Source organism: Lontra canadensis, unplaced genomic scaffold (genome assembly GCF_010015895.1).
Source record: "Lontra canadensis isolate GAN:19392208 unplaced genomic scaffold, GSC_riverotter_1.0 scaffold61, whole genome shotgun sequence".
NCBI classification, from domain to species: Eukaryota; Metazoa; Chordata; class Mammalia; order Carnivora; family Mustelidae; genus Lontra; species Lontra canadensis.
Genome location: NW_022631055.1, coordinates 9,812,449 through 9,836,876, shown reverse-complemented (window position 1 = coordinate 9,836,876; position 24,428 = coordinate 9,812,449). Strand labels below are relative to the sequence as shown.

Sequence of the window (24,428 nt, the reverse complement as noted above, 5' to 3'; positions counted from 1 at the left end):
AACATATTCCCTAAGGAAACACTATTACACACGGGGCTAAGGTTCCTGGGCCCAAACACGGAAGCCCACTTTTATTTGTTTTTTTAAATTAAGATTTTATTTATTTATTTGATGGAGAGAGATAGAGACACACACAGAGAGAGAGAGAGAGAGAGAGAGAGAACACAAGCAGGGGAACTGGGAGAGGGAGAAGCAGGCTTCCCGCTGAGCAGGGAGCCTAAAACAGGGCTCGATGCCAGGACCCTGGGACCAGGACCTGAGCAGAAGGCGGATGCCTAATGACTGAGCCACCCAGGCGCCCCCATTGAAGCCCATTTAAACCCACAATACTACTGAATTGTGACACTCTAATATTGGTAAGAGTACAGATTTTATAAGGCGAAGAACAGAAATTCTCTGTAACACAAAGTCAGCAGCAGGGAGAATGCCACAGTCACTGTGCACCTGGGACATGATGGCATGGGACAGACGAGAAGCCTAGCTTCTTAGCTGTGGAGTGCTGGGCATACAAGGAGGAAGGGAGAGGTTTTGGTGGGGGAGAGGTGAAGAGGCTCTTCAGCACCGCTCCAAGTTCATCTAATCATAATGTTAACATTTGGAGAATGTCTATACACTGTAAGGTCTGTAATGGAAATGTAGGTGACTAAGAACTAGTGAATTCATTAGAGGTTTCTCTCTACTTATTTTCACCATTTTAAAGTAGAAATTTAACTCTTTTGCCTTAAGAAAATTTTTGATAGTAGGTAGTTCAGATAAACGAAACCCTCAGATTCAATCACTAATGGTTTGAAAAATTTATAGTACTATAAATTAGATTATCTAGATACTGACAAATACATTCAAATTAGCCAAGTGAAGAAGAGCAGTTTTTATCAGTTACCACGTTATCAATATTCTAATCAAATTCTCTTCTGGAGCACAAGAAAGATCGTACTTCTACCTTGCTGAGGAAGTATGTTTCTGCTTTTGAATCCAGGTGTGGTTGGGTTTGTCATTAGCACATTTTCTGCCTGCCAATGATATATGGTTGAGCCTCAGTGAACTGGGCTCTAGGTGCCCCCTAATGGCTCAGCACTTGGAAAGGGAAGAGGCAGTTCTTTTCACAAGGAGCAAATGAACACTTGGTCTCCACTGCGGGGTTGAACCTAGGAAATGTTTTCTCTGCCTTTAGCAGAGGGCAGTGGTAGCTCTTATGCAAATGGCTGTATCTCAGGTGAACACATCCTCTATAAAGACAACTTCAAATAGTTCTTTAAGTATCTCGAGCACTGAAGGAAAGAGAAAAATGGTAGTGTGCGTATTTCTGAGCAACATGCAATTAAAATGGCAATTTAAGACTCCTTCTTAATAATTTTCTGAAGATGAAGCATTATTTTCTTAGCTATAGAGAAGTAAAAGAACCTAATATAAGAGTAACATTTAGAAAGTAGTATCAACAGAGACATTTCAAACTTGCAAAAATAGCTAAACATACTTAAAGCAAAACCACTCACCTATGACCTGAATTTTCCTTTATTCCCATCCATCCTTTGAACAGGCTTTGATGCAAATCCCAGTCAGCATCCCATGTGTCCTCCTGCATGGCTACACCAGGCTGTACTTTGGGTTCAGCTACAACAAGGACACATACTTTATGACAAACTCAGCCCTACAATCTACATCCACTTGTCAACTTCCCTTCAAATGACTTCCATGCTACCAAGGGATAAAGATGGACTTTGAAAGTGGCAGCCTTTCATCAAAGAATATTTTGGGTGGAGTGAAGGGGATGACAGAGAATAGCAAGATAACTTACATTTGGATAGAAAAGGCAAGCCAACATAGCAATGATCCCCACACTGCAGTCCAGGATCAAAATAAATGTTTGCAATCTACAAAGAGGCACAGGAGAACCGTGAATCCTAAATCCACAGAAGGTCACTGTAACACAATACTAACAGAAGGGAATCCTCAAATACAATGTTCTCAAACCTTTGACTTTTTTCCTGGCTCCAAGTCTTCCTTATTGCCCCGTAATCGTTTGTAGTAAAATCGCACATCTTCTGACAAAGATCGTATTTGTTGTATCTTTACCTTCTGTGAGAAGGAATTCATAATATTTAAGCTTTGATGAACTACTTTCCCCTGAAGAAAACAAACAAACAAACTCATTAGTATATGGTTGGATTTTCTTAAGAACACACAATTTAGAGGTGACAGACATATTTTTCAGGAACCAAACTCCAAAAGACACTTGGAATTTTTATCACTTGATAATCTCTAATTTTGTACTCCGAGCACTCCCAAATATATCTATACTTATCTCTCTATATGTGTATGTGTATATTTTATATATACATATTTATATGTGTATATAAATATATTTATATAAAATTATTTTTTAATTTGTCATTTTCATGGCCTGTTATACAAAAATCAGCAGGACAAATCTCTATAATCTTGTGAAAATGAAATAAAATAAGAAAAATGTCCATATCTGATGTTAAAATAATGAGGCTGCCAACAAAGGTAATAAACAGAGATAGCTTTGAATAAAGGAAATGGTCACTGTCAGTTTGTTAAGCAAGATTTGTTTATACCAAGGCCAGGCTGCCCTCCAAGTATCCAAATTCACGATGAAATAATTTAATTCTAAAATCAAAAGCCAAACAAGACCAAAAAAATCAGGTTTATTTTACTTAGAAGTACTTTCTTTTTAAAAGAAAAAATATCCTTTGTGCCAAAAACAAATTAGACATCTTTTAAAAATACAGGTTATCGAATATCTTAACACAGCAGACAGATTAAATAACCAGATAACCAATGACTGCTCTTATCAGCTGCATGCTTCTCCCTGTGATAGGGTATCAGATTTTAAGTAAAAAATTAAATAATTTAAATAATCTTCAACAAGAAATATAATCTTTCCTTTCATTTGAGTTCAGAATTCCATCTTATAATCTGATTCCTAGTCATTGGAAGAAGTGTCAAAAATGACCATTACCCACTGGGCAAATATCTGGTATAAGAAGACACAGAAATTAAGAGAGTACACAGAAAAAAGGAGTTGAATGAGGGTAAGGTTAAAAGTAATACTCATCATTTGCACCCCAGGCAGAGGGGAACACAGCAGAAAGGTATCAGAGGTCAGGTATGGTGCTGGGACAGGAGAACAAAGGAGCAGGAAGCCCGTCTTTGACAGCGAGACAGAGCAATAGCCCGAGCCTGGCCTCTAACCAGCTGTGTCTTCCTGGCATGCACTGGTAATAATCATTTTGCTCAAGTCCATGTTTTGTCTCAGGAGTGTGTGTGTGTGCGGGGGGGCGGGACAAAGAGGTAACAGGTACAAAAGTTCATTTTATGATGGTATTCAAATATTAAGTATTAAACTATGAGTACTTGAAATGCTAATTTGGATGTATTGTTTTCATTAATTGGTGCTAGTATACTCCATTGGATAAGGATTTTACAGAACCTGGTGACTGTTATGGAATGAATGTGACCCTCCCCCCCACCCCATTCATGCGTTGAAATTCTAACCCTCAACGTGACCGTATTAGAGGTGGGGCTTTTGGGAGGTGATTAGGTCATAAGGGGGAAGTCCTAATGAATGGGATTAATGATCTTAAAAGGAGAGACAAAAGAGCTTGCCCGCCCTCCCTCCCTGATCTGCTGGCTCTGTGAGGATACAGTGAGAAGACAGCCATTTGTAAAACCAGGACCAATGCCCTCACCATATACCGCTTCTGCCCAGTGCCTTGATCTTGGGCTTTCCAAGCATTCAGAACTGTGAGAAGTAAATGCTTGTTGTTTAAGTCACCCAATCTATGGTAATTTGTTATAACAGCCTGACTAGGACAGTAACATCAAGTTAATTTGTGATTCCAAGTAAGAATCTGGTAATGTAAGCCATCTGAGTATATTTAAAAGTTTGATCCTACTTTTGTTCAAAATCAACACCTTGTTTTTATACAGACACTTTCTCATTTACTCCATCCCTGGGCCTTATACTGTGTCACTACTGAATTATTCTGTTCTAGGATTTTTGCTGTATTTAAGGAGATCATTGATTGAAAAGGCGAAGGAACAAGGTCTTTTTGGATAAATAATGAAGTCAAGTGCAAAGTGGAATGATAAGAAGACAAAAATTTAATTAAGAATCAAACAGGTTGAAACTATGAACTCAAAAGTTATCTTTTTAAGGTGCTAAATTCCAAATTTAGGTTTTATTATATATAGTATTAAGATTTTTACAACATACTGTTTTCTCATAACCCACCATGTTTCCTTCCACACAGTAAGGGACACTTCTACATTTGCCCTCATGTCTCCTGAACTTACCACATCACCTTCCTGCAAAAGGCTGTGGCTGTCTCTTGGTTTTCCATTTCTTTTCTCTTTATTCTCTAGGTTCAAACTCTAAGTCATATTTTTGACTCTATCTACTCTACCTAGCTGCTTCAATTATTAGGACCTTGTTAGGATATTCAAGCACAGTTTGAATCTGAAATGTCTCTTGCCTAAGCTCTCTTCTCCATTATTTTGCTCTTTCATCCACCCATTACCTACTTACTAACTGCCTGCTTTGGGGATATAGGATCCCTTATCCCTTTCCTAGAGGATCTTAGCATCTCATGGGGAAGACCAACACATAGAGCAATATTTAAAGCACATGTGACACCTGCTGCAAGGAGTAATTTAAAATCATTCCAAGATGTAACACTTAGTAACTATCTAGCAGAGTCAAGAAATCTTCAGAGAGATGACGACATGGAATTGAATCTCGGGAAATGTGTAGTTCTTTGTTGGTAGGCCATGAGGAAGGGTATTCAAGACAGACTAACAGCCAAGGCTTAGAAGTATGAAAGGGCTTTATTGCCTCTGCCAATGCCCTAAGCTCAAAGCCCCTCCTGACATTTTTCAAATGGACTATGAACAGAGTTCCTGGGTTGACCTCAAGCACTCTACTGTCACTTCCGTATGTGCCCTTTATTTACTTCTGCCAGAGAAACAATGTTTAAAGCTCAGCTCTAATGATGTCATGCCTTTGCTTAAAAACTTCAGATTTTTCATGGACTTAAATGCATTTTTTTCAGCTATCACTCCAACATGTCATTTTATCTCCTCTTACAATTTCCCTCGATTCTTGTCAAACTAGGCAACTCACTACTACATAAAGCCATCTCAGACTTTACTGCCTCTGTGCCTTCAGGTTGATCCCAGGGATCTGAATGTAAGTTCTAACTACCCTTTCAATCATCTATCCTGCCAAAAGAAATTCTAAGCTAGCTCACATGGACTTTCATCAATTATGTGTGTAGTTCACTCATAGCACTTCATTTTTATAACTTTTAGGGCATTTTTTACATCCTGCTTTACATTTATGAATCATGGGTCCATTTCCCAATCTAAATAGAAAACTTTTTGAGAGAAGGGATTATTTCTTATTCCTCTTTATACCTCCTATGGAACCTAGTTCAATGTTTTACCTTAAAATAAGCAATTAATAAAGAATAACTCACTTTACTGTTGGATTCTAGGAACACAGAGGTAAAGGCAAAGAAAAAACATATATATGTGTGTATATATATATATATATATATATATAAATGCTATAAATTAAATCTCTTACTGGAAAGGAAGGTGGAAGAACCATATGTTTTGGGAAGCAAGTCAGCGAACCCACTGCAATTACAGCCTTCACAGGAATTGTTAGGATCTGTAAAGTGAAGAAGCAGACCATAAAGAAATGTGTTTAAGTATGATTTTGATCTTGATCATTATTGCATTATTCTTGAGGATATAAAAGAAGGTCATCTTCGGACTTATATTAGCAATAACCAACTCAAAAGCAATATTAAAATTACCCATGAAAACTGTTCAATTTGACCAATGTACTCCATAATTTATTATGTATTTCTCAATGATTCATTGAAAACATGGTAAATAAGATGAAACAATGGGGAAGAAATGAAGAATAGATTTTTCATAATACAGGTTATTCTGTGGATGATTACATTAATAAGGAAAGTCAAACTGTGCTCCTAAAACAATGTATGCAACACTTAGCATTTTCTACAGTTATGTGATTCTAAATTTTTTGTATGCAGCAATTGACCTCAACTTAATTTAAAAAATGAGTTTATCAGAATAGATGCTGAATATCAACTTACACTCTGTAACTCATAAAAATACTTAAGATATTTTTTCCTAATTCTCACCTTTATCCATACTAATAAAAATTTATCTTAGCTATGAAATGTACTTATTTCTCTTTCAGAGTGAAAACAAGAATTTTTCACTTTTGGAGGTAATTAGTTGACACACTCCCAACAAATCTATTATTATTATTACTATATATTATTTACATATGTTATTATTAAATGACCAGTTCTGTTTATTCTGAATTAGCTTTCTTTTATGTGGGGGTTGTATGGGTTGAAAACAGGAGATAAGCGGAAGCAACTTGCTGAATTTAGCAGTGTTCAACTTCCTGAAGAACTTGTTAATATTAAATTAAAATACTTAAGTGTGGCAGAAATATATCCATTAAAAAATCTGACTGAATGCAACATGCTAAACACCACAAAGAGTCTTTCAAAAGCTCAATGATTTTCACTCTGCCCTTGACTTAGAATGACTCATGTAAATACAGTATCATAAGAACTCAAATTAAGATGTGATTTCTTGATTGTATCTTCCTTTTTGGGAATATTACACAGGAGTATATTAATGATTGCAGAAGAATCAGTTATCTCATTCAGGAATTTCAGTCAGGATCTGTGCAATGCTGTAACTATGTTTAAGCAGGTTTCGAAGAGAGAAATTAAAAATGTGCCAAAGCCATTTTTCTGAAGTTGTTTTTAGTTAAGAGGTTTGGATTAATTCTGAAAACTAGGAGCTAATGAACACCAAGATTTTGTAAACTATTCTCAAAAGCTCAGTTTTTAAGGTATGAAATAGGTAAACTATAACTTTATTAGCAAACTTAGTCGTTTCTATAAAAACAAACAAAAAAAAGACTGAATTATCAGAAAAACCTCATTGACATGAATCCCCATAGTCTTTACCTCATAGTCTGTGGTGATCTGTATGGCTCCATCGTGAATCCCTTCCAGTTTTTTTGCAGTAAGTTTGACTCTGAATACTGCAAAGTAGCCTGAAGCTAATATTACCTGTGTGTGGTAGAAAGGATATCATTCATTAGCCTCGCTAGCTGCAGTTTCCTATTAAAACGGTAAAGAACACTATTTATAATGACCTGACCTCCAAATTCTAACATATACTGTATGACACTGAATTACCATACCATCTTGTACAAATATCTCAAAATAATGCCCATTCTTAGATCCCTATTTATTACACTTATTCCATGGGCCACTGAGACAACGGCTCCCTGAGGAACAGATTCCCGTCTGCCAAGGTGCAAAAGGGGTATGGTCCTCACACATCCTGCATGTACCTGCACCAACAGAGAGGGTGAGGGCTGGAGCAAAGGGAGTCAGATCCAAAAAAATCATCACCAACCCTGATGTCAAGGGACTTGCCCCCTTCGTCTAGGGGATTTTATGGGTTCAGGTCTTAAATTTTTAAGTTTTTCATCTGTACGAGTCAATTTTTGTGTGTGGTGTGTAACAGTGGTTGTCCCCTCTTCCTGTCAGCACTTTTCAATTGTGAAATTCCCAAAGAAAAGTAATTCATTTTGTGAAGCTGCACCTTAATTATTAGTTATATTTTATCTAAAATTCACGGTTACCTTAAAATAGAAGATGGTGATACACCAAACATAGTCACTTTCTCATTTTAAGAAGCATTTTCTGTGTTGGTTTTGCGCCATTCTAATGCTTTCTACTCTACTGTGTAGACTGCACAAATCAGTACAAAGGTCTGAAGAACACTGAATTGTTGGCAATGTGTGTTTTGTAAGGAATAGGATAATTTAGTTCATAGCTTTGGGTTTTGGAAAAACAGTTGAAAGTTTAAAGCGTTATAAGCTTAAAGAAAAATCATTATCATTTTGTGGAGTTGCTATTTTGAAGTTGGCAACTCACTACAACTTCCTATTTTAAGAGTTCATAACAATGATCTCATCTTTCTGTCCCTTGTTTTTAAATTTACAGTTTTTATATAAAAGCTAATTCTAAAACCCTAAATTATCAAACTGGCTTTATGTTTTTAAATGGACCTTACAAGTTTAAATAGTATGTGTTAACATATGCTATTTATTGCTAGGAAATGATCCAGATTTCTAGAATTATTAGATTTTTAATGTCTTCCCAGGAAACAGTAAAATGCAAACAGCTGGGAGTAGATATACATACACTTTTATTCTAACTTTACTGTTGAAAGGAATACATTAATGGCTGGCTTAATTATTACCCTTTTTCAGCATTCTTTTTTTTTTTTTAGGATCTTATTTATTTATTTGATAGAGACACAGCGAGAGAGGGAACACAAGCAGGTGGAGTGGGAGAGGGGGAAGCAGGCTTCCCGCTGAACAGGGAGCCAGATGCAGGGCTTGATCCCAGGGCCCTGGGATCATGACCTGAGCTGAAGGCAGTCGCTTAATACTGAGCCACCCAGGTGCCCCTCAGCATTCTACTTTTATTAAAAATAAAACCTCAGCTGGAATGACAAATATTACTTCTCATGGACATATATATACTTGTTTTAAAAGGAGGCTTTATTTTTGAATCAAATTTAAAATGTTATAAATTGTTAAAATATAAACAGATATAAATTACCTCTGTTCACAAATATTTGATTATGTAGCTCGAATGCTACATAGTTGCAATTAGAATATTTAGTACTGTCTTCCACTTTCTCATAAATCATCTTCCAACACTGCATCAAAAACTAGTGATGTATTTTATGGTGACTAATAGGACACAATAAAAAAAAATCATCTTCCAAGTTTCTACACACAATTATATTTATAGTTTTTTTATTTGCTTCATATGCAATCATAGAATCATGATTTACTTTATGTATTTGACTGTTTCCAGGTATTTGAAATTATTAATAATACTATTACAAACATCTTCATTTTCACAGCTTTTAGCTTTTTAAAAATTTTTTAATACTTTTCATTTATACTAATGTATCCAAGTTATTAACATTTCAACATGTAATCAATATTAAAACATTATCAGTAGTTTAATATTATTATTAACAGCTTACAATCCCAAACTAAGTCTTCAGATCTGGTGTGTATTTGACATAAGACATCTTAACTGAGACTAGCCACGTTTCAAAGGCTCTGTAGCCATATGTTAATTAGTTCTGACTGTCTGGGCAGCACAGTTTTATACCAGTGAGCTTTTAGCTCTTTAAATTACTTCCATGGGAAGAATTCCAGGAGTGGTACATAGTGCCAAAATGCCCTCCAAAATCGTTATTTTGGAGGGTCCTTCTGGCACAAACTATTTAAATAAATTTTTATAGCTGATGGCATCCCATGGAAGCATATTTGCCAACCATCTCTGTGCATAAGGACATTCTCTCGTTCTTTTATAAGACTGTCACAAGAAGTTCTATCCTTAACTTACAGATGAGGTATGTTACACTCCTTCTCACATAAGGTAACTCTCCTAGTTCTGTTGTGAATCGGTATAAACTCCAAGTTCCACTTTCAGTAATGGTAAGGCCTTTGACTGACATATCTGTTTTCTCTTGTTTCATGCTATTTTATGACCAATTGTACCTATTTCTAAGACAGAGTTGAAGTACATGGGCAGATCTACAAAGGGATCAAACAAGGTTTGTCTCACTTACGGAAAACGGTCCAGAAATATTCTGTATAACTAAAAACACTTTCTACCAATGCACAGGGCTATCTCTTTGGCCAAGTAAATTCAATGAACACAGGGTTAGTGTAGTACCAATGGGAACTTCTCTTGTAATGACACTTGTGTTACAAAAAGATCATTTAAATTTTCTTTGTTACGGAACTTTTTATGACAAGCTAGAACTTAACTCCTTTGGGTTTCAAGTGCCCTCATCATAAAAGAAGGGAGTTGAAGTAGATTATCTAAAGAACCTTTTAATATCAAATAACTGATGCTATTAAGAGTCTCATAAAAACATTAGTTCAAGTATGTGTCATAGGAATAGTCTTTTATTTGGGGTTTAAACATATAAGTAAGTTTAAGGAAACAATAAGAAAGTTTGCTTACTGATGACTGGTCTGATAAAGATGACTTTTCTAATTCCGGAAGGCTTGCAATTATTGTAGTTCTGTTGCCTCTTTCAGTAGCTACCAGTTCTATTGATAAACCGTCTCCTATGATGTGCCAACTTTTTATAGCCAACTTAAAAAAAGAGAAAGATATGAAAGGTATTACTGTAGCTCTAGCATAAAATCCCTAAATGTGACTTAGAATAAAAACAAATTTTTTTCTTACCTCAATTGGATTGCTGTTTATAATTGCAAATAAAATATTACTTGCTTCTGTAGCACTCAATATGCCAAAATCTATGAAACGTTCCTCTATTTTCGGGGGTAATACAAAGTACTGGAAAGATATAAAAAAAAACAGATTAAACATTAAATCACACTTATATAAAAGCATGTTATCAAGAGAAAGTAGCTATATAAACATACTAAGGTTTCTATATTTTATGGCAATATATACATAGATACAAATATATAAAATATAATTAAGAATTCTGTACAATGAAGTATTTTCAGTAATTAGAAATGAAGACATTCATAGTCTCTACAGAATAACTATTTCTCCTCTAAAGACCCATAAAAGAAGCAGGAAGCTAAAGTACTAGGCACAGGTAAGTAGAGCCCCAGAGCTTAGGCAAAAAGTCCTTGGTCTTAGTAAACAACGTATTCATGAGAGTAGCCAAAAATGTGTAATCACTCAAGCAAAACAAATGAAGGAGAAGTCCCCTCAGCTCTTAAATTCTTACTGATGTTGACTTTTTAGAGAACTACATCTCTATATGTTCTAATTTTCATTTTATCTTTCATATCTTTCTTACCAGTTTTATTTCTTATCTAAAGTTCTTTCATTGATTATCCTAAGGATAGCTTAGTTTAGACCCCAGCCTCGGCTTCTTTTCTGTATTAGAATGACCTTTATTCTTTTCTGCTATTTCAACTGTGTGTTTTTACCACCTTACTCTCTTATTATTTGGTTCTTTTCTTTATGCTGGATTTCCTGATTTTTTTTTTTTTAAGATTTATTTATTTATTTATTTGACAGAGATTGTAAGTCAGCAGAGAGGCAGGCAGAGAGAGAGAGAGAGGAGGAAGCAGGCTCCCCGCTGAGCAGAGAGCCTGATACGGGGCTCAATCCCAGGACCCTGGGTTCATGACCTGAGCCGAAGGCAGAGGCTTTAACCCATTGAGCCACCCAGGCACCCCCGTATTTCCTGATTTTGGTCACCACCTCCTTAAATAATTTCCTCTTTGCCCTCCTTGTATTATTATTTTTTTTTGCTTATTATTTTCTTCCACTTAGTTTGTTTTCAGTTTCCCCGTGACTATAACTGTTTAAAAGAAAAACCAAGAGAAAGCACAATGTGGAAAAGATCTAAATGCCAGCTGTCACAAAAGGACTGAACTGTGTCCCTACAAGAGATGGCTACTGGGAAGGGTGAAAACAAGTTACCTTGAAAGTACTAAGAGGAGAGATTAGAGCAACTTGTAGAGCTCAGAAAACGGCAAAGTTTAAGCACGTACAAAATGATCGCCTAATAATACCTGAACACAAAAAAGATCGGCTGGGAGCTTAAATGTTAAAGGTAGACAACATACTTACATCTAAAAAGCCTGTATATACCCGCACAGGTAAATGAAATTTAGAAGCATTGGTAATAAGTAAAATATTGTTATCTATGTGCATGGACAATGTGGAGGGCATAAAAAACAGAGTAAAAATGTATCCTGATTCGTTTGGGAGAATTAAGACTGGTTTGCTGAAGTTGTGAACCTAGGAAATGAGGGGAGAGAAAAAAACAATGGGTCAGCATCATCTAGTTGGTAGATCAATAAAATGAAGAATATGGGGGGGGGTCCCAGACATACTTTAAACATTGTTTTGGCTTCTTCTGGTAGCAATACATCATGAATGAGGATAGCAAAGCTGAAAGTGTTAGTCAGGTAAATCGGCCTTTCCACAGGGTCAGCAGGACTGTCTCGGATGTGAAATAATGTGGCAGCATGATCAAATCCCAAATAACTATTTGAAAAAACATAAACAAAATAAATCATTTTTATCTCTATGCGTTAATTTAAAATCCAAGTTCTTCTGTTGTATTAATTTTACATTTAGCATTAAAGACTGTTATTGGAGAATCAGAACAATGAATATTTTAGAGCTTGAGCACACGATTTAAAACAAACCTTAGACTGCAAAATACTGATATGTAACATAAAGAATTATTCTCTATTGAATTATATGCAATTGAATAATTAAAATCAAGAACATATTAACAAAGTTTTAAGCTACCTAAAAAAGATCATGTTTATCATTTAACTGTGACCAGCTTTGTTAAAATGAGTTCCTACCAAGTTGCATATTAAACTATTATTGTTTTAAGTATAATAAAAAATGAACTACATTATATTATTTCCCATTTATAAAAAGTTGTAATTCTAGAACACGATTTTGTTTCAAGTGACAATATGCTTTAATAACAAAACACAACCACTTGTATGTTACAAAAGGAATTACAGAAAGGAAATAGCTCCAATGATTTAAATGTTATTTAAAAATCATAGATTCCTTTTTCTGTTATTACTGAATCACTAAGACTTCATTTAAGCCCAAATCCTATCATCCCATTTACCTTTTTCTTCTAAAAAAGTAAAAACTATGAAGTGTAAGTTGTTTTTCTAATAGTAATTCCAGGGGGTTCATGTGAATTTGGTTACTACTTTTGCTAAGGTCAATTAGTAGAAAAACAATTTACCGATTAGCGAAAAGTTGTAAAGCTTATTTTAAAGAGAAACTCACCCATCTAATACTTCTGCCTGATATGGTATTTCGAGTTTAGAATAACTCTTTTCCTTTGCTTTAACAGTTATTTTCCCAGAAAACTGAGATGGTTTTTTTGCCTTTGATGCTAAAAGGAAACATAAAAAACAATCTCTGTCACGTTTTGTTACAAGAGTTTCTACAGAGGTTGAGAGTGACTACAGACTAACAAAATCTTTAAAAAACAAAGTTGAGCTTTCAGATTGGCAAACAGACTCTGATACATCAAATATCACATTTTTCATCCAAAAAAGGGAGAAATATTTTAATTTTCCTGTAATGGGATTAAACAGACAAGGAATTAGCAAGTGAACATAATTGAGGAAGAAAAAAATAGTTATTTGAGCTGCTTCCATGGAGCCTGAAGCTACGGCTTTCCTTACACCAGCGCTTTTCACACTGGGCACTACTAACATTTTGGGACAGGTTAGTTCCTTCTGGGTTGCAGGGGCTGCCTGTCCTGGGCACTGGAGGATGCTCAGCTGCATCCCAGGCCCCTAGACAGCAGTAGCAGCCTCCCAAATGAGACAACCAGCAATGGCTGTGGACACTGCCGAATGTCCCCTGGCCTGGGAAGCAAAACCAGCTCCCACTGAGAACCACTGGTTTACAGCTGTATCAAGAACTAACATTCCTTGTATGCCAGAGCCATGTTATAAATATCAGTAAAATAGCATGGAATAAATATCAGTAAAGTGTCATGGAACAAAAAGTGTCAGGAGCTGCGAGCTCTGACTTCTGTATTAGCCAAGCCTAACACAAGAGTGTTAAGCCATCATACTGTCCTCAGAGATGAAGTAAAATCTTTAAATTTTGTAGCATTATAAATAATTCCATCTGGAATTACAGAAAGAGATTCAGTTGGATCCATTCTGGGTACCCATTAGATGTTCTTTTCAAAGCAAATAAAGAAGCTGTTTATCTTTATCCCACTTAAGGTAGTTTAGGAACACTTCTAGTTAGGAGAACTTCATGTGAGTTCTGCAAATGTGTGTTACCCAACGTTAGCACAAAGAAAGAAAAATAAAAAAGATGGTATGACATCTAGTATATGGCTATGTACAGACAGTGATTTCAGATTTTTAAAACTTGCATTAATCCTCATTTCTTTCTGTTTGCTGTGTAGCCCTTACTGGGCTCATTATCTTAGGATGCTGTACAATATACCCACCATGCACTGGGGTGGTAGAAGGGGAGGTGGGAGGTGAAAGGTGGAAGGATTTTCCCATGATGATAAAAACCACGTTTAAGAAATGTAGCATTGGTTTAAAAGATGCTTTTCCTTTTATTAATACTACATAATTTAAGAAATACTTTTTTTAGAGCCTGTGATCTCAGAAGAACTAAAGGTACTGACATTAATTTATTTCAAGAAGGGAATCATTCACTGGGTTGTCGATTCAGGAGCTGGAGAAGAAGAGCGTGGGAGAACTATACAGCACACCTGCTCTTGGTGCACACTCCCCCACTGCCTGAATTTATCAGAAGGATGGATCCTGAAAGTTCTCAGGTTCAGGATACTACCAGCTGCTCTCCTTGTTGAGAGAAGAGAAGGCACTCACTGATGCTGATACTGGTAGACATGACTGTGGTATTCCAGCAACACAGAAGATAATTTATCACAGATTTGGAAGTAACTGGGGCATCAAAACCTTCTACAATACTATTTCCTGATAGCTGGGTTATGAAAGTATGCCACATATTTAATCTTGTTTCTTCAGGAGTTTTCTCTGAGCTCATAAGATGAACACTAAAGCTTGGCACCCAGCCTGTGCACTGCTCCAGAACCTCCCCAGAGCTCTTCATGTACAAGGAGTAAGCACAGATGCTCTTACAAACACTGTGTAGAGTCTTCCAGTATTCTGCTACACTCGGTAGGGCAGAGTAATCAAATGCTCTTTTCTGATGAGCAGTTAGCTGTAAAATGTGGGCTATGAGTGGAGGTGGCTTTATCATAAAGCCGAAGTGTAAGCTTTGGGGCTCCTCATTTGCAAGGGCCCTTATGAGAAGAGTCCCATTTGAGTGTCAGTTCTCAATAAGTACAGCTAAGCAGCCACTAAATCACTATTTAAAAATTTCTGACAGCAAACTCAATAAATGTTCTAGTAAAGTGGGCAAAGCTGAATAAGAACATGCTATTAAAATATGGTAAAGTCTGGGTCAACATTTCAAATGTCAAAATATATAGTATACATGTCTGAAATAACAGTTCTCTAATTTGACAATGCTATCATGAAGGCTATTATTTTAGGTTAGGCAGAACTGTCTGCCTTGTTTAAAAAGCCAATATGTGAAACTGTTACAGAGAATACTTTATTTCTAGTCTCAAATTCAAACGCACTTCTGAAATTCAAATACATTACCACTCAATTACAAAAAATAATGACTTCATTGTTAAGGCAAACCTTACTAGGTATATATGTGAAAACACAGATTACAAAAATTTAATTCTAATCCTAACATATTTGCTAATACTAATTGCAGTTTATGAACTTGCATTTTCTTTCATGAAGCAATCAAATAAGAGTTTGTGATGGTTTGTAAGATAAACCAACCTAAGCAGTAATATAAAATCTGACTGTAAATGGTCAGTGTTTCTACCCTAAGATATCAATATACATGCTTCTGGTTTATCAAAATAAGATCACTTCAGTAGAGAGAGAAAGCTTAATACTTACCATCAAAACTAATACTTGCAACCTTGGTATATTTACTTTCTGAAGCTTTCAATGTAATTGGTTTAAAGTGTACCGTTATAGCGTCATTTTGTGGTGTAGGTCGAACACTCTGCAAACAGAAAAATATATACAGCCTTATTTTGGTCTAATGGCTCAGTTACTTTATACTGGAGAGTGTACTGAAAAGTGAGGCAGAATCAAAACTGGAAAAGTTTTACTTTACGTGCTCCCTTTAAATAGAACAGGCCAAACGACACAAGTTCACATTAATGTCATTAGAGTATCTCCATGAGTGCTGGGTGTTGTACATAAACAATGAATCTTGGAACACTGCATCAAAACCTAATGATGTATTTTATGGTGACTAACATAACACAATTAAAAGAATCTTCATGAAATAAAATGATGGCTAGAGGAAAAGTGTATGATAGGTGAGTGTAAAAATCTAGAGACAAACCAGTACACTAGGTATGAATACATAAAACAGAAAAGTATTTATTTTCTAAACAAGTGCCCAGTTCATATTAAGAGAGAAGGAGACATGAAGATTTATGATAGGGTCCTTCTTAAAGAACTCCACAATAATAAATGTAATATCCTGACTATATGAAGAATGAACATGAATTTGGGAGCCGGTACCCCTTTGCCAGTAGTTTTGCAGATCCCACTTTTGGTGGTACTTTCTCTATGTCTCTAGGGCATGGCTGTGCAAGTGAGGCATGCTGCTCTTACTGTATAGGGCTGTGCTCCCAGCTGTGGGCCTGAGCAATGGGGAGGACTGAAGGGCTGTATAGCTCGGAGAGGTCAGAACAGTTTTAATTTAAAAAATCGTATCTTTCTATTCACCAACTAAACCTATAATAACAAACACAGTAAAAGTTTGTAGTTTTGGAGCAAGCTAGAAAAATAAATGCATTTTAAAGTGCAGTTACCCTTTTTTTTTTTTTTAAGTTTACATTTGTTTATTTGAGAGAGAGAGAGTGAGAGAGAGAGAGAAAGCACAAGCAGGTGAATGGGCAGAGGGAGAAGCGGACTCCCCGCTGAGCAGGGTGCCTGATGCGAGGCTCAATCCCAGGAGCCCAGGATCATGATCTGAGCTGAAGGAAGACACTTAACTGAATGGGCCACCCAGGTGCCCCGTTAGTTTTTTGTTTTTTGTTTTTTTTTAATCTTTACTGACACAAAGCATTTTTCATTGGAAGGAACAAAGATCCCAACCTGCTTCCCTGTTTTACAGATGAAGAGAATCTTGCAGTACGAAGAGATGTTTCAATACCTAGGCATCAAGAAGTGGGGCTGGAAACCGGGTGTCCTGACTTGATCCAGGGTCTGGGCCCTCTACTTGGCATCCTACTGCCTAAACATGTGTGAATGAAGTCATGGTACTGTATACAAATCTTGATCAATAATATTCCTTTAGAATTCAATTTGAATCTTACTTGGGTCTTGAAACCTTTCTAGGGTTTTTGCTGAATTTTCAGGGGCTTCCTGAACTTGTTGTCAAAGCCTGATGCTTCCCATAGAAAGAACTTCTGTGACACTCACCAGGTGCACCTGCTAACACGGGCACAGTCAGATCCCTACCCACCCTTCCAGTTGATCTATAAAAGTGGAAATCTGACTAAACCGAATGAAGGGCAGTTGCAGGAAGGCACAAGAAGCGCCTGAGAGGAGTATGAAGAAAAACTCTTTTTGCATTGTGTCCGTGATCCAAGGGAACAAACCTGGTTATACACATGATGATTAAATGGTGGGGCATCTCCCTTCTCACCGCTGTTTGTCTTTATTGGACCGGACGGTGGTTCTGCAGTTCTCTGAGCTGGAAATCATAATAGCCTGCCTGAGCTCTTGGCCCCAGGCTCTCTCAGTAGTTTATCTTTCTTCTGAATTTCTCATTTGTTTTTGAATCTCTAATTGGAGCTGCAAGTGGATTTGTTCATATTGATATATTTATTATCAATAAGCTTGCTGTTAGTAGCAATCATTTAAAATACAAATCCCTTCCTTCCTTGAAGGCTGTGTGTGCATGTGTGTGTTATTTTTAAGAATAAAACAACGCAGTTTCACCTGTGAGATAAACTACAAATAGGAAAGGTCTCATATACTATACTACTACACTAATACTTCTTTCAAAAGAATGGAGAGCAGTACAGAAGCATATGTGACAGTCCCATAGTGATGGGTTTATGCACAAAGAAGAAATTAACTATTTAAGTAGAAGTGTCAGTTTGAGTAAGCTGCCCATCTACTCTGGGCCTTATTTTTCCTGCTTGAAAACACCAGGATTGGATTAGGTATTTTCTCAGATTCCATCTATCTACAAAGTTTTGTGATTCTATTAATTTTGTTCTTTATTCAAATGAGCCACTTTTCTCCTGAGGTCGAGATTTGTTAGAGAGATGATCAGATAAAGCTCTATAGTTTGCAGAGGACTGTTACATGCTCTACTGAACGCGACAGAGCAGCAACAAAATCTTGACCATTTTCAAACATGCCTAAGGTGGCAGTTCAGTAGGAACAACCACAACACTTTTTGAGTGTTATCAGCCTGCACAAACCAGAAATAGCTAAGCAATGATATTTATTAAAATACAGTCACTCTAAGTTGTTGGTGGGAATGCAAACTGGTGCAGCCCCTCTGGGAAACAGTATGGAGGTTCCTCAAAAAGTTAAAAGTAGAGCTGCCCTACGACCCAGCAATTGCACTATTTACCCCAAAGGATACAAACATAGTGATTCGAAGGGGCATCTGAACCCCATTGTTTATAGTAGCAATGTTCACAATAGCCAAAATATGGAAAGAGCCCAGATGTCCACTGACAGATGAATGGATAAAGAGGTTGTATGTATATACAATGGAATATTACTCAGCCATTAAAAATAAGTGAAATCTTGCCATTTGCAATGATGTGGATGGAACCAGAGGATATTATGCTAAGCAAAGTCAGTCAGTGAGAGAAAGACAAATACCATATGCTTTCACTTGTATGTGGAATTTAAGAAACAAAACAGATGAACATAGGGGAAGGGAAGGAAAATAAAATAAGATGAAAACAGAAAGGGAGGCAAACCATAACAGGCTCTTAACTATAAGAAACAAACTGAGGGTTGCTGGAGCAGAGGTGGGTCAGGGAACAGGGTAACTGGGTGATGGGCATTAAGGAGGGCACTTGATGTAATGAGCACTGGGTGTTATTTGCAACTGATGAATCACGAAATTCTACCCCTGAAACTAATTACAATATATGTTAATTAAATTGAATTTAAATTAAAAATATATAGTCACTGTAAGAAGTAAGATCTTAGAATACTTGATGAAAAATGTTTTTCTCACATGAAACATATTAAAGATTTTCCTTACCAGAGGAAAATTTTTATATTCAGTATTATTACATATATAATATATATGTATATATATTATAGCAACAGTAAGTATTTAATTGATTTGTGTTTTATATGGATGATCTGTTCACTTATTATCATTAAAAAAAAAAAAAACAAACACCCAACCCTAAACCAGTTAAAATTCATTTTCCAAAGAAACAAAAACACGGCCAAACAAAACACTTAAATAGTTGGCTCATTCTGGTGGCTTTAAAGGAAAAATAATACATAATCATTAACTTGTATTAAGCATATTCACACTAACAATCTGTTTTAGTATCAGTCACTAACTGTTGCTTACTAAAGATAATTGAGAAGTGAAAAAATATGGCAAGATTCCCAGGAAAGGCAGCTTGCACATGTTCTAAATATAGTTCTAGCCTTTTCTCATGATATTCATACCCAATTAAAGCTCAGTAACTCTCAAGTAAGATTCAAAGGTCCAGGACACTCTAAAACTACTTACAAAAACATTTGAGCAAGTAAGGAAAACACCTTTCAGAATATAACAATTGTATTTTTAACAGTAGCTACACAAATTCACTAAAGCTCACATCAAGTTGACAGTGGTAAAACTGACAAATATATCTGTGTTTCTTATTCATTATCAGTAAGGAAACTTTATGCAAATGTTCCTCTTAAGATATCTTATGCGAATTTATTCCATCATTTATACCACACTAATGTTTTTTAAGTGTTGAGGAAAATCATATTCTCAGAGTTGCATTATACACCATCAATGTCAGGTAGGCTTGAACCAGGTATCTTGTCCAATTGCAGGTAAGAAACTTTTATTTTGAGACACTTGCTTTAGGGTTCCCATATCTAGAAAGATGAAGAGACTCTGAATTCCCTGAAGGGGAATTAAAAAACCCTCCAGCTTCTGATTAAGATGTTACATATCTGTGAAATGGACAGAGGCAGGGGCACTTTTAAAAATGTGTCAGTCTCTATGTCTGGCATGCTATGCAGAAAGGGAAAAAAAACTTTAGGAAGCTCTCTTAAAACTCAGTTTCCGTGGTAGATGGGCTTGTCCCCTGGCCGATAAGGTAAGCAGTCTAAGCTAACATCATCTCAAGTGGACCAGTGCAATAGACTCCTAACTCTACGTAGTGCATTCTCCACAAAGTAGCTACTATGACCTTTACACAGATGATGACCTTTACAAATCAGATGATGTCACTCCCTTGCTTAAAATTCTGTAATTTGCTGTTGCACTTATAATAAAATCTAAACACTTCCCAAAGCACAGAAAGCCATGATTAACTCTCTGGCCCTCACCTTATACATTCAACCCTTCCTTGTTTCCCATGACATCCAAAGCTGTTCCTGCCTCAGGCTTTTGCACTTGCCGTTCCCTTTGATGGGAACTTTCATCTGCCAGCTTCTCTTATGGGTGCCAACTGCTTACTCTTCAGTTATTACCTCAAATGTCAGCTCCTCAGAGACAACCCTATCTAAACCATCTCCCTCCCCCCACTTACATGCCATTCTGTTTCTTTTTTTGTTAGAACTTGGTTCAATTTACAATTATGTTGTATACTGGTCATCAGTCTCTCAGCTAAAAAGTGAGCTCAATAGGGGTGGAAACCTTGGTTGTTTGATTTACTGCTGTGTTCTCAGTACTTCGCACAGAAGCTGGCATATAGCTGACGCTCATTAAATATTTACTGGGTGAATAAAGGAAGAATGAATGAGGAAATATGACAAGACTATCAAAACACTGGCAGAGTTTAGGCTCTGGATATTAGAAAAAATACATACACGGGTAGCTACACATGCAGATATACAGACAAGTATTATAGATCAATAGGATTTTAGGAGAAATACTAAATATGAAATTAAAATGATATATTTGCAAAGACTTGATTGGTGTCATTATATACTAATATACTTTTAAGTAACTTTTGAGTTTTTATGGTTGAAGAAGTCTTTAAAAAAAAATTTTTTTTAATTTCTTTTCAGCGTAACAGTATTCATTGTTTTTGCACCACACCCAGTGCTCCATGCAATCCGTGCCCTCTCTAATACCCACCACCTGGTTCCCCCAACCTCCCACCCCGCCCCTCCAAAACTCTCAGGTTGTTTTTCAGAGTCCATAGTCTCTCATGGTTCACCTCCCCTTCCAATTTCCCTCAACTCCCTTTTCCTCTCCATCTCCCCTTGTCCTCCATGCTATTTGTTATGCTCCACAAATAAGTGAAACCATATGATAATTGACTCTCTCTGCTTGACTTATTTCACTCAGCATAATCTCTTCCAGTTTACCTTCTTTGGAAAATCAGAACCTGTGTATGTTATAGGACTCCTGTATTAAATAAGGTGATCCATGTATTAAATAAGATAATCCATGTAAAGAACCTAGCATAGTGCCTGACCCATAGTAAGAACAAAAATGTTGACTTATAATGTATCCTAAAACTCTCTAAGAAAAAGGAGGAACATGAGCCTCTTTCCTTCTCTTTTATAACTGAATTTCCTTCTCTTTCCTAACTATGGTATTTTTTCATTCATATTCTTATGATTGATAATTTCATTTTTTAAGAAAATGTTTATTGAAAAAGGCATTTAAAAAACAAGATTTTATTTATTTATTTGTTAGAGAGAGCACAAGCAGGGGAGAGGCAGGCAGTGGGAGAAGTAGACTCCCCCCCTGAGCATGGAGTCTGATGTGGGGCTCTATCCCAGGACCCCAGGATCATGACCTAAGCCGAAGGCAGACACCTGGGTGACTGAGCCATCCAGGTGTCCCAAAAGACATTTGTTTTGGTCCGTTCATTGTATGTAAAAAGTTGGACAAAATTGCTTGGGCTAAGTAAAGTCATTTTCCTATCAAATCTCTAAACCCTCACATTTGGGGAAGTGAGTTGCAGGCGTCAAGTGTGCCCAACAAGAAAGCTCTCACAACAACCCTGCCCTGTGCAATGGCGTCCCAAGGACAGAAGAAACCAACCATGGACAAAGAGCATGGAGAACACACAAAAATAAAAATTATCAGACATCTCGAACTGAGGCAACAGCCGGGTGATCCATTAGTGACAGTCAGTGCCTGCCCTACAGGCGAAGAGCTGCCACCTGCAGCACAAGAGGGATCTTCCAGTGTGCTGCCAGGAAGCTGTGCTAGAAGAGGCTTTCCCAGTGGAGAAAGCACTTGAGCTCACCCCAGAGAAAAAGGGCTGGGAGGAGTGGTGGATATACTACCACGGATACAGTAAATGTGCTCTATGTAGCCAAATGGGCTAAAGAAGAAATCAGTATCAAAAAGTTCAAAAAGGTAAGTAGGTTGTAGCCAATAGAATCTAAACAAATCTAGCAGAAGGAATTATATTCTATTATGGAGGAAACCCAGATAAGCGAACTCAGAAAATTTTTAACAAAAACAATCATAATTCTGGGTAAAGAAAGATTTTAAAATGTTAACATTTTAGTGATACAGAGGCCTTTGCATTTCATTGACTGCTACAACCTAGAACGTGTGTGTGTTCATGGTTGGAGAGGGAACTCTAACAGATTTCTATTTTTTTAGTTTGCAAATGTGAGGATAATGGTATCAAGGGAACAAAGGGGTTCTCCTACTCTCTACCATCTTTACTCATCAGCTAAAGGATGTTTTAATGGCAGACAAAGAAAAATAGAGAAAATTAACAAAACCAAAAATTAATTCTTTTAAAGATTTTATTTACTTACTTGACAAAGAAAGAGAAAGCAACAGACTCCCTGCCAAGGAGGCAGCCCAATGTAGGACTTGATCCCAGGATTGTGGGATCATGCGCTACCGAAGGCAGAGGCTTAACTGATGGAGCCACCCAGCTGCCCTTTTTCAAAGGAACAACAGAAGTGACAAACGTTTAGCTAGACTGACCAAAACCATCTTTAAATACAGAGAAGACTAACTTACTAAAATCAAGAATGAAAAATGGGACATTGCTACCTACTTCACAGGGACAAAAGAATCATAAGGGAATACTATGAACACTGGTACACCAAACAATTAGAAACTTGAGACACAGTGACAAAATCTCTAGGAAGACAAAAGCCACTGAAAGTGAGGCAAGAAGAAACAGACAATCTGAATAGGCCTAAAGAGACTGAATTTTAAAACTTCCCACAAAGAGAAGCCCAGGCTCACAGGACTTCATTGGTGAATTCTACCAAACATTTAAGAAGAGTTAACACCAGTTCTTCCAAACTCTTCCCAAAAATAGAAGAGGAGAGAATACTTCCCAACTCATTCTACTGGAAAACAATAATAACAAAACATAGCTACCTTTATAAGACAATAGGTATTTTAACATCAAACAAAGAAAACAAGTATATTATTACAGAATGGTCCTTGTCCAGAAGGGTGTTCATATTAACACACATATAACTCACATCTTTATAAACATTTACACTGTTCTTCTTTTGCTCATTTTTCCATATACTTTGAAAATGTCAATATAGTTAAAGAGACAAAATCAGTCCCTAACCCCTCAATATAGTAACAATCAGCATTACGTATTTAGGAAAACGTAATTAATTATTGCTAAAATAGGAATTACAAAGATATCATACAACAGAAATATTCACTGTAGTATTTTCTTATGTGAAAGGTCATTACTGGAGAACATGGTGAGTTCATTCCACAGAGACTTCGATGGTAAACTTTTAAAAAACTGAATCAAAAAAAGTTTTTTTAAAAGCAAGCATATAAAAATATTTCAAACTGCTATTTAAAAAGAAAAATAACAAAGAGATATAATGCTGCTGTTCATACTGTTGTGTTTTGTTTCAATGGTACCAGGGTGGCCGGGTCAAAAGAGCTGTTCCTTGTCATCTGTGGTGGGGTCCCAACATGTAAGGACCCCCTGAGAAGGACGGGTGTGAATCACAGCAGACCCAGGCAACTGTACCACAGGTTTCTTTCAGCCTGCCAACAGTGGACAGGCAGGAACTCCAAGTGGGGCAGTTTCAGCCCAGAGCAGAGTCAGGGAAGCTCCCTACCAGACCCCATCTCCCTAGTTCTTCTACTTAGCAGCAAAAAATACTAGGTCAGACAGCAGGACACTTCCTGGACTATGATCAATGAGCACAGTTACTGTACATTAAAATATGGTTACCTGGGATGACCGTCTCTCGCTCCCTCATTTAGGATTTGCAAACTCTCCTCTCTTTGGTCCATGCTACCAGCTGGCTAAAAACTCTGGGTTTGGCCATGGATGGACAAAGGTCCCTAAGTCTCATGCCTATTTGATGCATCTCATTTTATCAGAATTCTCTGATTTTAGGCTACTGACATTAGCACAAATTATAATAAAAATGTACTTTCTTTTTCCATTATTTCCTATATATGTATCTTCAGGACTTCACCAGGAGGTAAAGTTGTGGACCAAAGCAAAATTTGGGTCTCTCTTTT

At 36.7% G+C, this 24,428-nt stretch overlaps 1 protein-coding gene across 1 annotated transcript in view; it reads right to left on the bottom strand.

Moving 5' to 3' along the window:
• Positions 1–24,428, bottom strand: part of TMEM131 (transmembrane protein 131) — a 213,815-nt gene that overhangs the window by 42,618 nt on the left and 146,769 nt on the right. The window contains exons 12-22 of the mRNA XM_032877892.1: positions 15,650–15,758; positions 12,951–13,059; positions 12,020–12,173; positions 11,754–11,924; positions 10,383–10,493; positions 10,155–10,289; positions 7,050–7,154; positions 5,612–5,698; positions 1,972–2,124; positions 1,796–1,871; positions 1,494–1,611 (exon numbers count right to left, since the gene is read on the bottom strand). Of these exons, the coding sequence (XP_032733783.1) occupies positions 1,494–1,611; positions 1,796–1,871; positions 1,972–2,124; positions 5,612–5,698; positions 7,050–7,154; positions 10,155–10,289; positions 10,383–10,493; positions 11,754–11,924; positions 12,020–12,173; positions 12,951–13,059; positions 15,650–15,758 (1,328 nt within the window). The remainder of the gene's footprint in view (positions 1–1,493; positions 1,612–1,795; positions 1,872–1,971; positions 2,125–5,611; positions 5,699–7,049; positions 7,155–10,154; positions 10,290–10,382; positions 10,494–11,753; positions 11,925–12,019; positions 12,174–12,950; positions 13,060–15,649; positions 15,759–24,428) is intronic.